General features: G+C 38.4%; 1 protein-coding gene across 2 annotated transcripts in view; it reads left to right on the top strand.

Moving 5' to 3' along the window:
• NBAS (NBAS subunit of NRZ tethering complex) overlaps positions 1–13,750 on the top strand; it is a 381,587-nt gene that overhangs the window by 39,933 nt on the left and 327,904 nt on the right. For both annotated transcript variants that reach the window (XM_017526040.2, XM_017526057.2), the window contains one exon: positions 9,504–9,642. In XM_017526040.2, the coding sequence (XP_017381529.1) occupies positions 9,504–9,642 (139 nt within the window). The remainder of the gene's footprint in view (positions 1–9,503; positions 9,643–13,750) is intronic.

Raw genomic sequence — 13,750 nt, 5'->3', positions numbered from 1 at the left:
CACTAGATGGCAGATTCTTCCAACATTTATTAGGTTAAAGAATCTTAATAAGCCATTAATATTTCTTCTTGAGCCAATTTTTAGTGTAACTTTTTTTGTTAATTAAAAAATTTTAAATTGATACATGATAATTGTACATATGTATGGTATTTAAATATATGCATAGAATGTGTAATGATCAAATCAGGGTATTTAAGATCTCCATTACCCCAAATATTTGTCATTTCTTTGTGTTAGGAACATTTCAAATCTTCTCTTCTAGCTATTTTGAAATATACGATAAATTATTGTTAACTATAGTCACCCTACTATGCTATGGAACTCTAGAACTTACTCCTTTTATCTAACTGTATGTCTGTACCCACTAGCTTGCATAGTTCGTCAGTATCACCTAGAGTCTGCTGCTTAGGGGCTTGCGTTCTGTTCATACTTTCCTTTTCTCTTATTTCCCTGGCTACATCTGTGGTACCTCACCCCCATTCGTCTCTAGCCTCTGCCTTTAATCCTGATCCTTTAATTCACCCCTTCTTAGGTTTTTTTACTCCATCAGTCACAGTTTATTTTTGTTCTCCAATACCTGTGTTCCTGCTTTGAGTTTTAGACTCTTAGAATTTTAGAGCTGGAAAGGAGTTCATTCATCATTTGGTTCAACCTCTTCATTTCTCAGGTAGGAGAATTGAAGCCTAGAGAAGTTAAGACACGGACAAGGACTATGTCTTATTTATCTTTGTGCCATGGTAGTTCTTGGCACGTAGTGCCCAGAGAGACGTGTCTTTTGAAACAACTGTGGTAAATGCTCTAAAGGATACAAAGATGAATTAGTCACAGTGTCAGCACCCAAATGGCTCCAAGTGTAGTAATGGAGGTATGATTTAAATAACTGTTATGTGACAGAAGGTAGAGCATGATTAACTTCTTGCCCAGGAAGTTAGCAAGACAGAGTATTTGTATGATTAAGGACCTAACTGCCCTGGAACCTTTTGCCCTGTTACTTCCTACTTGTCCTTTAGAGGCTAGAAGCACTCACTGATTTCTTATAGTTCTGTGAACACACCATTTACAAACTCATCTTTGTGTTCTTGTACATCATGTTGGTTTAGAATGCCCTTGGCTTAGAATGCTCTTTACCTAACCCCTTTATCTGTCTGGGAAATTGTTTAATGGATGAACCTTTTGCTGGTGCTACGCTGTGCAGCATTCTCTGACCTCTTCCTTCATGCAGTTAATGTGTCTTTTATGCGGCTTTTGTACCTAACTGAAAGGTTGCTGACGAGGTCGTGTGCAGTAGTGGTCAGTGCTTACCAGTGATTTTACTTGTAGTGGACTCTGCTTGTATTTACTCCTGTTACATGAATGTATATCCCTGGCTCTTTGAGAAAAAGGAAGGCACAGATGGAATGCAGGCCCGCTGCCAGCACACCATATGTGGTACTGGAGAAATGTGAGACTTAAGATATGCTAAACATTGATTTACAAAAAATTAGAAGTAGTTTATTAGATGTTTCTTCAGTGGCTTAGCATATTCCTCATGGGTTATACACAGTTTAGTAACTGTTAATGGAGTAAAACGAATGTCTCAAGATTATATAGTTTCTTTTTTGCAAAGGTTAGTTGAACTTGATACTCCTGATTCTAGACCCATCATTTTCCTGTTATTTTCCATAAAATTTGTGGTTGAAGACTGATAGGGTTTGGCTCTGTGTCCCCACCCAAATCTCATCTTGTAGCTCCAATAATTTCCACCTATTGTGGGAGGGATCTGGTGGGAGATGATTAAATCATGGGGGTGGGTCTTTCCCATGCTATTCTCGTGGTGGTGAATGGGTCTCATGAGATCTGATGGTTCTTAAAAAATGGGAGTTTCTCTGCACAAGCTCTCTTTGCCTGCTGCCATTCCATGTAAGATGTGACTTGCTCCTCCTTGCGTTCTGCCATGACGATGAGGCCTCCCCAGCCACGTGGAACCGTTAAGTCCAGTAAACCTCATTTGTAAATTGCCCAGTCTCGGGTTTGTTTTTATCAGCAGCTTGAAAACGGACTAATACAAAGGTTATTGGGAATGATGATTTTTTTCTTTCTCTATCTCTCTTTTGTTTTTGTTAAGGGAAAGTAAAGTTTTGCTAATTTCCATGTCATGTGCTTTAGTGTAATTTAATTTGTATTATAAAAATTCAGTTTTACTGTATTTTTATAGGATAATTTGAAAATATTTGCTTCAAAATGTTATTTTGAAATTAAGCACTTAAAAGTCAAATAAATATTCTATATATTTAAAGATGTAATGTTTACCACTGCATGTAAATATTCCAGGTGGAGGTATTTAATGCAAAAGCAAATGACATTAATGATATAAATTATTTGCTACAGTGTTAGCTTTTATGGACCACATTTAAAAAAAAAAAACTGATAATTATTTTAGTAGTAAATCCCAGTCCCAGAATACTTACGACATAATCATTAATGTATACACAACCTCAAAATGTCACAAAGCAAATTATACGATAACTTCCTTTTCAGTATTTTACTAGACTTGTGGGTTGATACAAAGTGTTACAGTCAATTTACTGTTTTTTTTTTCCCCCTAGACTTCATTAACTAGAGAAGTTGATGTGCATAATTTGGGATATTATATCTTGATGTTCTTCTTTTTAAGTTAAAAGAAGGGAGAGAGAAAGAGAGGTACAGAGAATGATGTCATATACAGATGGTCCCCAACTTGCGATTTTTTTAACTTAAGACTTTTCCACTTTATGATGGTACAGAAGCAATATGCATTCAGTAGAAACTATACTTAGCATTTTGATCTTTTCCTGGGTTAGCAGTATGTGTGGGATACTCTCGTGATGCTGGGTATGGCAGCAAACTGGAGCTGCCAGTCTGCCATGCAACCACGAGGGTAATGTGATCAGATCATGAGGCAAGCAAACAATACATACTGTGTTGCCAGCATTTTTTAGATATTGTGTTGTGTGTTTTGACATCCCATCACATGTATAAAACACCCATTTTTCACTTACAGTATTTTCCCTTTATGATAGGTTTATTGGTTACCCAATCATAAGTCAAGGAGCCTCTGTACACCTATGTACCTACTACATGCAGTTAACAAATATTAAATGTGTCTTTTTTTAACCTAAGGGGTGTGTGTGTGTGTGTGTGTGTGTGTGTGTATACATACACAGACATACATAAATATCAGAGACAATAATACAAAATTCCCTGCTTCCATTCTTTTGTCTCACTTTCTCAAGAGGCAGCTGTCATCATTTTGGTATGTGACCTTCCAATATATTTTTATATATTTGTTCCCTTCACATTGTGTATGTTTTCCTGAAAAACTTGTTGTGTTTATATGTCCATCCCTTTTAAATATTTGAAGGATTTCTAACTTTTCAGCGTTATAAATAGTGCTGTGAGGATCAAAAAACTACCTATCAAGTACTGTGCTTATTACCTGGGTGAAAAAATAATCTGCACTGCAGACCCCTGTGACCCACATTTGCCTGTATAAAAACCCTGCACATGTACCTTTGAACCTAAAATAAAAGTAAAAAAAACCAAAAACAAGTCCTGCACAAAATGTTTTTTGCCAAGAGATGAATGTACCTGTGCAAGAATTTCTCTGTAATTTCCTTAGAGCAGAGTTTGTGGGGTTATTTGGTTGGTAAGTGTAACTAGGTCCCTAAACATTCTAGAGGGTGACTGGTATAATCTCTCGTTTTAATCTGCATTATTGGCTTTTAGATTTCTTTTTTTGTGACTTGCTGTGGCTTATCCTTTGTCTGCTTTTTGTTTTTGGACTAATTGTGGGAGATCTTTATAAATTCTGGCTATTAATATTGCTATGTTAGTTTTATGTGTTATAAATACCTTCTCCATGTCTTCTTTTTTTGAGATGGAGTTTCACTCTGTAGCCCAAGCTGGAGTGCAGTGGGCGATCTCAGCTCACTGCAACCTCCACCTCCCAGGCTCAAGTGATTGTCGTTTCTCACACTCCCAAGTAGCTGGGACTACAGGCACATGCCACAACGCCTGGTTAATTTTTTTGTATTTAGTAGAGATGGGCTGTCACCATGTTGCCCAGGGTGGTCTTGAACTCTTGTGCTCAGGTGATCTACCCTCCTGGGCTTCCCAAAGTGCTGGGATTACAGGCCCAGTCTTCATTTTATGGATGGAAGTTGTAAATTTTAATATGGTCAAATTCAAATGAGAATGTTGTAATGATGGCAGGGTAGGGAAATGTTTACGTGTCGAGATGTACAAAGCCCAGCTCATAAGTGAAAGATTCATCAGTGTGAACTGAGCTGGCTTTTCTTTAAAACTTTATTCTCCCATGGGAATTCTGTGTTTTTCTAGTTTCATTAAATCAGTTTGCTCAGTTCTATGAAAAATTCTTCCAGGATTGTATGTGAAATTGTATTCAATTTGTAAATTAATTTAAGAGAAATTGGCACGTTTAAAGTATTCACCAAAGAAGATGGTATCTCTCCCTTTTCATCTCTTACAACTCTTACAAGCTGAAATGTTCTTCCTATGTTTCTTTAGAAATACCAAATTCGTGACTTAGCATTGTCTTGTCTGTTTTAATCAGTGTGACCTCAGCTTTCTCTACCTCCGCTGCTGTGACCCTTCCCTTCTCCCCACCTGATCTCCTTACATCTTACTGCTGAAACATAGAGTGAGGGCAGGCAGTGAGAAGGTGGGTCTCTCTGTACCTTCTTTACTCTGTGCTTCCTAATGAGAAGTATAGACTTTATATTCACAGCCCCTGAGCAAACATTTATTGACTATATTGTGCTGAGTTTCAGACTCTTCTCTTTCCCATTGACTGGCTTTTTAAAAAAAGTTACATGATTTACCAGTGGAACTTTATTTCTCCTTGCTTCCGGCCAGTGTTGCCCTGGAAGCCTATTCTGAACACTGTGATCGTGATGGAGAATGTTTATTTTTACTTGGCCAATCATCACCATAAGCCTGCTTTTCTTTTTCTTTTCTTTTTCTTTTTTTTTTTTTGAGGCAGAGTCTTGCTTTGTCGCCAGGTGCCAGGCTGGAGTGCAGTGCAGGGGTGTAATCTCGGCTCACTGCAATCTCCGCCTTGCGAGTTCAAGCAATTCTCCTGCCTCAGCCTCCCAAGTAGCTGGGACTACAGGCGCGTGCCACACGCCCAGCTAATTTTTGTATTTTTTAGTAGAGACGGGGTTTCACCATGTTGGCCAGGATGGTCTCAATCTCGACCTCGTGATCCGCCCGTCTCGGCCTCCCAAAGTACTAGGATTACACGAGTGAGCCTCTGCACCCAGCCTATTTTTATTTTCTTAATCACTTGTAGATTAGTTCTAGTCAACATTGTGAGTCTTATTAAGTAGTAAAGTAATGGAGTCCTGAATTGGGGTTGATAACCCTTAGGGTTTTAGTTAGTTAGTTTGTTTTGAGACAGCCTTGCTCTATCACTCAGGCTGAAGTGGTGCCTCGATCTTGGCTTACTATAGCCTCTGCCTTCCAGGTAGCTGGGACTATAGGCATGCGCCACCACGCCCAGCTAATTTTTGTATTTTTTGTAGAGACATGTTGCCCAGGCTGGCCCCTTGGTATGTATAACTGAAGAAAACCCCTTCAGTAGATTTAGATTGGCTTATCATCTTCAGATTGTTCTGTCATTTTTTGCACCACTAATTCCATGCTCCCATGTGTTTTTCCTTCTTTTTTTTTTTTTCTGTTATAGAGTGAGCTTTTAAATGCAGAGAGCATGACTTGCTCATCTTTGTCCACTCAGTGCCCTGCACACTGCCCTGCACTCAGCAGCTGCCAGTTGCCTGTTTTGTGAAGATGTTGATTCAGTCATCTCCATTTCTTCCCCTTTAAACATACATGAGCACCCGTGCCTACTTGCAGGTGTGAACACGTGTACATTCTTAGAGCTGGAACATCTGTCCTAAAGCTGCCATACTGTCTGATTGGGATAGCACATGATTAGTTTCTTCATTCTGCTGCTTTCCCACTTATTCTTCAGTCTGGCGTGAATGGAGAAAAGCTGGGTACCGATACTGAATCCCGTTTGTTCTCAGTGGATCTTAACCTTTTGTAACCAGTTTAATCTATGCAAGGCTATGGTATTTTCCAGAATTCATAGAGAGGAAGTGTCTTCTGATACCCAGGACATCAAAAAAATCTGGATTATCAGTTAGGTCTGTAACTCCTTCAGTAGTCAGCCAACTTAAATTTTCATACATATATTAACATAAATTTAATTAGTAGAAATTATATATTATAAATATATTGATATGTTTACTATATGTTTTTAACATAAATATGTATGTTGGATATTGATCAAAGTGAGATTATTTCAGTTATCAAGGAATTGCTTTATAATGGCCTTTTGGGAATTTATTGAATTCTCAAATAGTGATGTTATTTTCAAATACAGGTTACTAGTTATTATAGGTATGTTTTATGAATCACATGTTTTTGGATTAAAAAAACATTGTGGTTAAATTCTGAACTTTGGATATTCCAAGTTACCCCTTTTGTTTCTATTTATTTAGAGGAGTTTTTCCTATCGAATGGACTTTTTGAAAAAGAACTTTATGGAAAATTTGACACGTGTGCAAAAGTAGAGTAGTATACTGACTCCTTAGTGCCTGTTACTCAGTTTCAGCAATCAGTTCGTGACCAGTCTAATTTTACCTGTATACCGAGCCATTCCCCTACACCCTTCCCTGGATTATATCCAAGTAAATCCTGGATAGGATATTATTTCATCTGTAAATATCTCAGTGAGTATTTCTATAAAATGAGAACTCTAAAACATAAACATGATGCCATTAGCACATCCAAAATAATTAATAATAATCTGTCAATATCTTCAAATATCCAGACTGTGTTTTCCCCTTTCCCCGCCTCTTTTTCAGACAGGGTCTCTCACCCACTCTGTCAACCAGGCTGGAGGTCAGTGGCATGATCATGGCTCACTGCAACCTTGAACTTCTAGCCTCTAGCAATTCTCCCATCTCAGCCTTCCAACCAGCTGAGACAATAGGCACCTACCATTACATGTGGCTAATTTTTTTGTAGAGCTGACATCTCACTATGTTGCCCAGGCTGATCTTGAACTGTTGGCCAGAAACAGTCCTCCCACCTTGTCCTCCCAAAGTTTTGGGACTACAGACCTGAGCCACTGCACCCAGCCTGTGTTTTTTCCATTTCTCCCATCTATCTGTTGCTCTTTTGCTTTGAGTGTGTGTATGTGTGTTCTGAAAAAAGCAGCCCATTTATTTTACAGTTTCTCACTGTCTAGTTTTTGTTGATAGCATCTTTAGTGTTGTTTAAAGTATTTTTCTTTTTTCATCAATATTTTCTACAAATTTGAGAGTTAGATTCTGAGAGATAATATGATTTTATCTGCACTAGATATACCCCTTTTTTTGGAAAATATTTTACTATTATAGAATCATTTGAGGAGAATGAATGCTCTGGGCAAGTAATCCTCATACTACTAGCCTGACTTTGGACCACAATCTCTTTTGCCCCGGTGAACAGGGTTAATTACTTGTTAGCTCTAAGGATTTGTTTAGGGTAGGAACAGTCCAAATAGGCTGCCTCAAGGCATCATATCAAAATTTTTTGCTTCCAATTTGCTGGGATGAAGATTTGTTAGAGCCACATATAAAGGCAGTAGGGAAGAGGCTTTATATGAAAGCTCAAGTTGCGCTTCTGTGAAGAAAGTGCATTTAAATTACTTTATGGATTTTGAGATTTTGAGTTGGGCTAAGCTCCATGGTTAAACCTAGCAGGATTTTGTGCAGTTTTGAAAAATTTAGATCTAAGAGTGTATGATAGAGAGGAGTTCTTTAATTGTTATTGTTAGCTTAGTTCGGAAACACTTTAGAAAGTGGTCAAATGAGAAGAGGGCTTTTGGTGGTATTAGAGTCTGACAGGTCATCTGAGTTTTGGGACTGGGAAAGAAACAAGGTATATATTCATTTTCCTTGAATCACAAACTTGGTGAGCTAACACAAACTTACCCTGCAGTTCTGGAGATCAGAAGTCTAAAATGGGTCTTACTGGGCTAAAATCAAACATATCATCAGGGCTGTGTTCCTTTCTGGAGGCATGGGGAGAATCTATTTTGTTGCCTTTTCCAGCTTCTAGAAGCTGCTCGAATTTTTTGACTTGTGGCTCCTTCTACCTTCAAAGCCAAAGTGTTACATCATATCCCTCTCAAATTGACTCTTCTGCTGCCCTTCTCTAACTTTAAGGATTCTTGTGATTACTTTGGGGCCACCGGAATAAGTCAGAATAGTCTCCCTATGTTCAAGTCAGTTGGTTAGCAACCTTAATTCCATGTACAACCTTGAATCCGTGTAATAGAACATACTTACAAGCTGCAGGGATTCGGATGTGGACATCTTTTGGGAGCCACTGTGTTGCCTGCCACACAAGGTGAACAAAATTAACAGAAGGCAGGTGTTGCTTTCTACAATCATGTAGTGCTTTTTGAGTACCCTTGGGCATATACCTCCACTGGTCTTGAAGGGTCAGTATTGAAAGCTCATGGTGTTATGTAATGAGGTGCTGATATTTATAATTTTATAACATTTACAGTTAGCTTTAGTTGACATAAATTGTAACTGAGTTAGTCTGATATGCCAACTCTAACTTTATGAAGTGTTTTCTTTCACCTTTCAACTTCTGTGTAGAAACATAAATTTTTCAAGATTTGGTTTTTCTATGAGTATGGCCAAGAAGGAGGTAAACAGGACTTTCAGACTTTTTTCTTTCTTTAGACAGGTGATTATAATGTCTGTTATACAAGTCCCTGCCAGAAGTACTGCACATAACTTAAAAAATTGTGACTGTTGGGGTCCCGTTATTAATTAGCTTTGTTTATTTGGTGGTTACGCAGTAATGTCTTTTAACCTTTAGTATATGTTAGGCCATTTTGCCCTGTTGGTAACTGGCCTCTGGTTATGAATGGAGTGTAACAGAAAAGCAAAGCAATCATAGTGTGCAGCTAAACTACTAACCAGTCTTACTTTAGTTTAATTATTGCTCTGTGGTCCTTTCCCATTCAGGCACTCCCGGGTGTCATTTCTTTCTGGCATTCTGTAATCGCTCCCTCATTGCATCAGATACACTGCCGTAATTAATACATAATGTGTCTCGGTGAGGCTACACATGTATTTATTAGAGTTTACTGGTGTTTATACAGACAGTTTCTTTGATATTCAGTTGCCAGCCTTACATTTTTTCTTCATTTCTAAGTTCCCACCTGGGTTTCAGGTACCTGAATATTTAAGCCTGCCTTCTGAATATGGTGAAACCCTAATTGGAAAACAGTGGTTTTCTTTCGATTGTTTCCTCTGAAATATTTACCTTCTAGGTTTAGTAAATATTAATAGCAGTGCTTTATACATTTTCTTCATCAAGGAGACTGCGCTCTTTTTGTTTCGCTCTTATTTATATTTGTAATTTATCGATTTTTAAAAATTTTTTCTCTTTTTTAGACTTTTACTGGTTGGTGGATGTGAAACTGCTGAAGTAGGTGTGTCAAAAGCTTCTAGCTGTGGCCTTTCTGCCTGGAGAGTTCTTTCAGGATCACCTTATTATAAGCAGGTTACTAATGGTGGAGAAAGGGTTATAGCAGTAAGTATTAGTTATGACGCTTCACTTTGCTGTATGTCATTTCACTATGCTATTTGTCTTAGACAAATAAATCCTTTGTAAGGTATAGAGGAAGAAATAATTTTGTCTTAAATGAGGACAGTGAATTAATGCTGGTATAATTTTATTTCTTTCAAATAACAAGTTGAGGCATATTGTATTTAACTTGGAATAATTTTTGTAGTGACATTTTCAGATATTAGAAAAACAACCTAACAGCAGTCCCATTCCTTGTATTTGCCTGTTTAGATGTAAACATGTATTAAGCACTTTTTAATATGTTGACAACTATTCTGAGTGCTTTTGACATGCTTTAACTCATTTAATTCTAAGTAACCCTTTGAGGTAAATATTGTTACTGGCCCAAGTCTGTTGATGAGGTGTTAAGTGAGGTGTAGTGAAGTAAGTTGCCCTGGTCATCCAGCTAGCAAATGGCAGAATTAGAGTCCAAACTTCCATATTGTTCCACATTTAATGGACTATTCATCTATCCATCCATTTATCCTTTAGTTCATTCTATACTTATTTATTGAGCTTCTATTTTGTGTCAGACACTCCTTGAGGCTGCAGTAGTCAGCATAGCCGAGGCTCTGTTGTGATAATTCAAACAATCAAATAAGCAAATGCAAAGTCCTAAATTTTCTGTGGCTTATCACATACAGATTTTTTTCTTATTTTGTGGCAAAATCTGCTTTTTGAGATAGTGACACTCCTGGGCAACTTGTTTCAAGTGATGATTAAAAGATCCGTGGAAAGTGGTGACCTTTTGAGGTCCCATTATCTCAATTTATGGTCTCAGGAAGGGAAGGGAAGGATAAAAGGTGGAAGTTTTTACTGTCTTAGACCAGAGTGATGTTGGTTCTATTTACAGCTCATTTCTTGTATTATGTCCCCTCCTAGCTTCGAGGGGGCAGGGAAATAGTATTCTGTGTATCCAGAAAGGTCTGAAAAACTAGGTATTGGTAAATACTAATTATGTTTATCATCCTCGCCACACTATAATCTTGCATATCTTGGTTATTTGTGTAAACTGTATGAAAGTGAGCACTTGGGCTGGGTATGGTGGCTCACACCTGTAATCCCAGCACTTTGGGAGGCTGAGTTGGGCAGATTCCAAGGTCAGGAGTTTGAGACCAGGCTGACCAACATGGTGAAACCCCATCTCTACAAAAAAATACAAAAATTAGCCAGGCATGGTGACGCACATCTGTAATCCGAACTACTCAGGAGGCTGAGGCAGGGGAATTGGTTTAACCCGGGAGGTGGAGCTTGCAGTGAGCTAATATTGTGCCACTGCACTCCAGCCTGCCTGGGCAACAGAGCAAGACTTCTTGCAAAAAAAAAAAAAAAAAAAGAAAGTGAGCACTTGGTCAAAATTATGCAGCTTGGTCTTACCATGTTGCCTAGTGGGCACTCAGATGAGGGAAGTGAGGGAAGAAATCTAGAAATTAAAGTGAAACACAACATAATCAAACATGTTATGTTGTTCATTTTGACAATGAATTTGCCTTAAAATATATTCATTTCAAACTGTCTTCTAAAACAAACTGTTAAAAGATTTTAAGGTCAAAAATAAACTAATGAAGAAGTACTTTGGAAAAGTAATATTTTGCAGTTATAGTAATCTCTGTGAATTTTATTTTTAGCATTTAATATATACTGCAGTATGTGATTGTGATTTAACCCAACAAAGTAGTAGTTTCTTTTTCTTTAAATGAAGTCAACTTACTTGTTTATATGGCACCAGCTCTTAAGCCAGTTTGTAGGTATAGAGCAGCGGCTGCAGTGCTGTGCCTGTGCCTTTCCTTCCGTTTATTATCCATCTACCTAGTCTACCACCCCTTTATTCTCTCTGCAGGACTTAGTAAGGAGAACAGTTGGAGTATTATTGCCCACAGTTCACAAATAAGGAGTCTAAGGCACAGTAGAGCAAAATACAGGCATGGTATGAGTCAGGTCTTCTAGTTTATGCTCTGCATCCCCACCCTGTGTACATATCAGTGGCACTATCTAATATATGCTATGATGATTATTCCAAAATCTATAAAAGTAGAGTGAGGTAGAAGTTACTCATACATATTGGACATGTTAGTTCATATCTGTAGGAATTTAGCTATGTTTATCTCTGATTTAGGTCATATCCAGCTTGTAGTTTTATATGCAAGATGTTTCAGGGCAGATCTTAGTTTGAAGAAGTTTCTCTCTCATCTAAAATAAGCATGATGTCTTCAACTTTTTTTTTTTTTTTTTTTTTGAGACAGTCTTGCTCGGCTGCCCAGGCTGGAGTACAGTGTGCGATCATGGATCACTGAAGCCACTGTCTCTCAGGTTCAAGCGATTCTTCCGTCTCAGCCTCCCGAGGAGTTGGGGTTACAGGCACCCACCATCGTGCCCAGCTAATTTTTGTGTTTATTCGAGACGGGTTTTCGTTATATTGGCCAGGCTGGTCTTGAACTCATGATCTTGGGTGATCCACCCTCCTCGGCCTCCCAAAGTACTAGGATTACAGGTGTGAGCCACTATACCCAGCCAAGTCTGCAGCTTATTTTCTATTGATTCAGTGAAAAAAAGTATGTGTGTCTAGATACATACACCTGCACATACATAGAGATAAAGCAGACCTGGCAAAATGTTAATAACTGGTCTACCCAGATGATAACTCATGTTTCAATGTACAGTCATTTCAACTTTTCTGTAGCTGTGAAATTTGTCAAAATAGTGTTGAGGGAAAAAAGAAAAGTTGATGTGTGTAGAGGGCATAAGGAGAGGTAACGTAGGTAAGCAGTGAAAGTCCCTTTTGGTGTGGTGTAATCAAGTGTTTACTTGTGACTGAGTGGGCAAGCGAGTGGGAATTTACATACCAGGGAACCTTTTTTTTACCTTAGCTTCTTTGAATTTTCCTGTGTTTTTCCTTTGCGCCTTGCCAAAGCATTGGAATCTCCTCTGCTATTTATGGTCCTTCTGGCCTGAGGCTTCAGTATTGAAGTCTTTTTAAAGAAAATTGCCTGTGCACTGACAAAATAAGTGGGAAAAAGTATTGAATTGCAAATTGAATGCTCTGCTGTATGATTAACTTCTTGAAATGCTGCAAGTGTGTTTTAATTATGTTCGTGGCTGTGTCTTGCAGCTAAACTTACAGTCATTCTGCATAGCCTTCCCTCACCTCAAAGTAATTTGAGGTTATAGGATTAGTTCCTTTCGTCAGGTGGCAGATATTGTTCTCATTGAACCTCCTCTTATTGTTTGTTTAAGGTTGCTGTTGTCTTGGTGTAGGTATTGACTGAAAAATGCTGCTGACACATAGATTGTAGTCTCTCACAAGGCAGCTGGGTTGTAAAACAGACTGTGCAAAATTCAGTATGTGCATTGACCAAAGTTTCCGAATTGATGTTAGTGTCATCTGTGTGAGATAGTTTTATTTATTCATTTGTTCAACATTTAATCACTGCTCCAGTTATTAGGAATATGAAAATACTGATAACAGCCCTCAAGGCATTTGCTGCATGTTGGCAGAACAGCTGTGTCCACAAATAAGCGCAATAAGCTGTAACAAGTACCAGATTAGAATTTAGTAGCTGGGACAAAGGAAAGACCCAGGCTGTGGAGTCAGAAGGCTGGTGTTTGAATTCCACCTTATCACTTACCACTGTCTATTAAGGCTTTTGCCAGGATTTAGATGAGGTAATATGTAAAGACATTTGATAAACTGTAAGGTGATCTACAGTGTTAATTATTTATTGTTGTCTGTATTTTTAAGATCAGAATTTTGGAAAACTGTATAAGAATGAACAAAAGTTAGCTGGGCGTGGTAGCTTACGCCTGTAATCCCAGCACTTTGGGAGGCCGAGGCGGATGGATCATGAGGTCAAGAGATTGAAACCATCCGGCAAACATGGTGAAACCCCGTCACTACTAAAGAATACAAAAATTAGCTGGGCATGGTGCTGTGCGCCTGTAGTCCCAGCTGCTCGGGAGGCTGAGGCAGGAGAATTGTTTGAATCTGGGAGGCATAGGTGGCAGTGAGCTGAGATTGTGCCGCTGCAATCCAACCTGGTGCCTGGCAACAGAGCAAGACTCTGTTTCAAAAAAA

The sequence above is a fragment of the Cebus imitator genome, unplaced genomic scaffold, assembly GCF_001604975.1.
Source record: "Cebus imitator isolate Cc_AM_T3 unplaced genomic scaffold, Cebus_imitator-1.0 Scaffold1, whole genome shotgun sequence".
In the NCBI taxonomy this organism is placed as follows: domain Eukaryota; kingdom Metazoa; phylum Chordata; class Mammalia; order Primates; family Cebidae; genus Cebus; species Cebus imitator.
The sequence above is the reverse complement of the archived record's forward strand: the minus strand, read 5'-3'. Positions and strand labels throughout refer to the sequence as shown.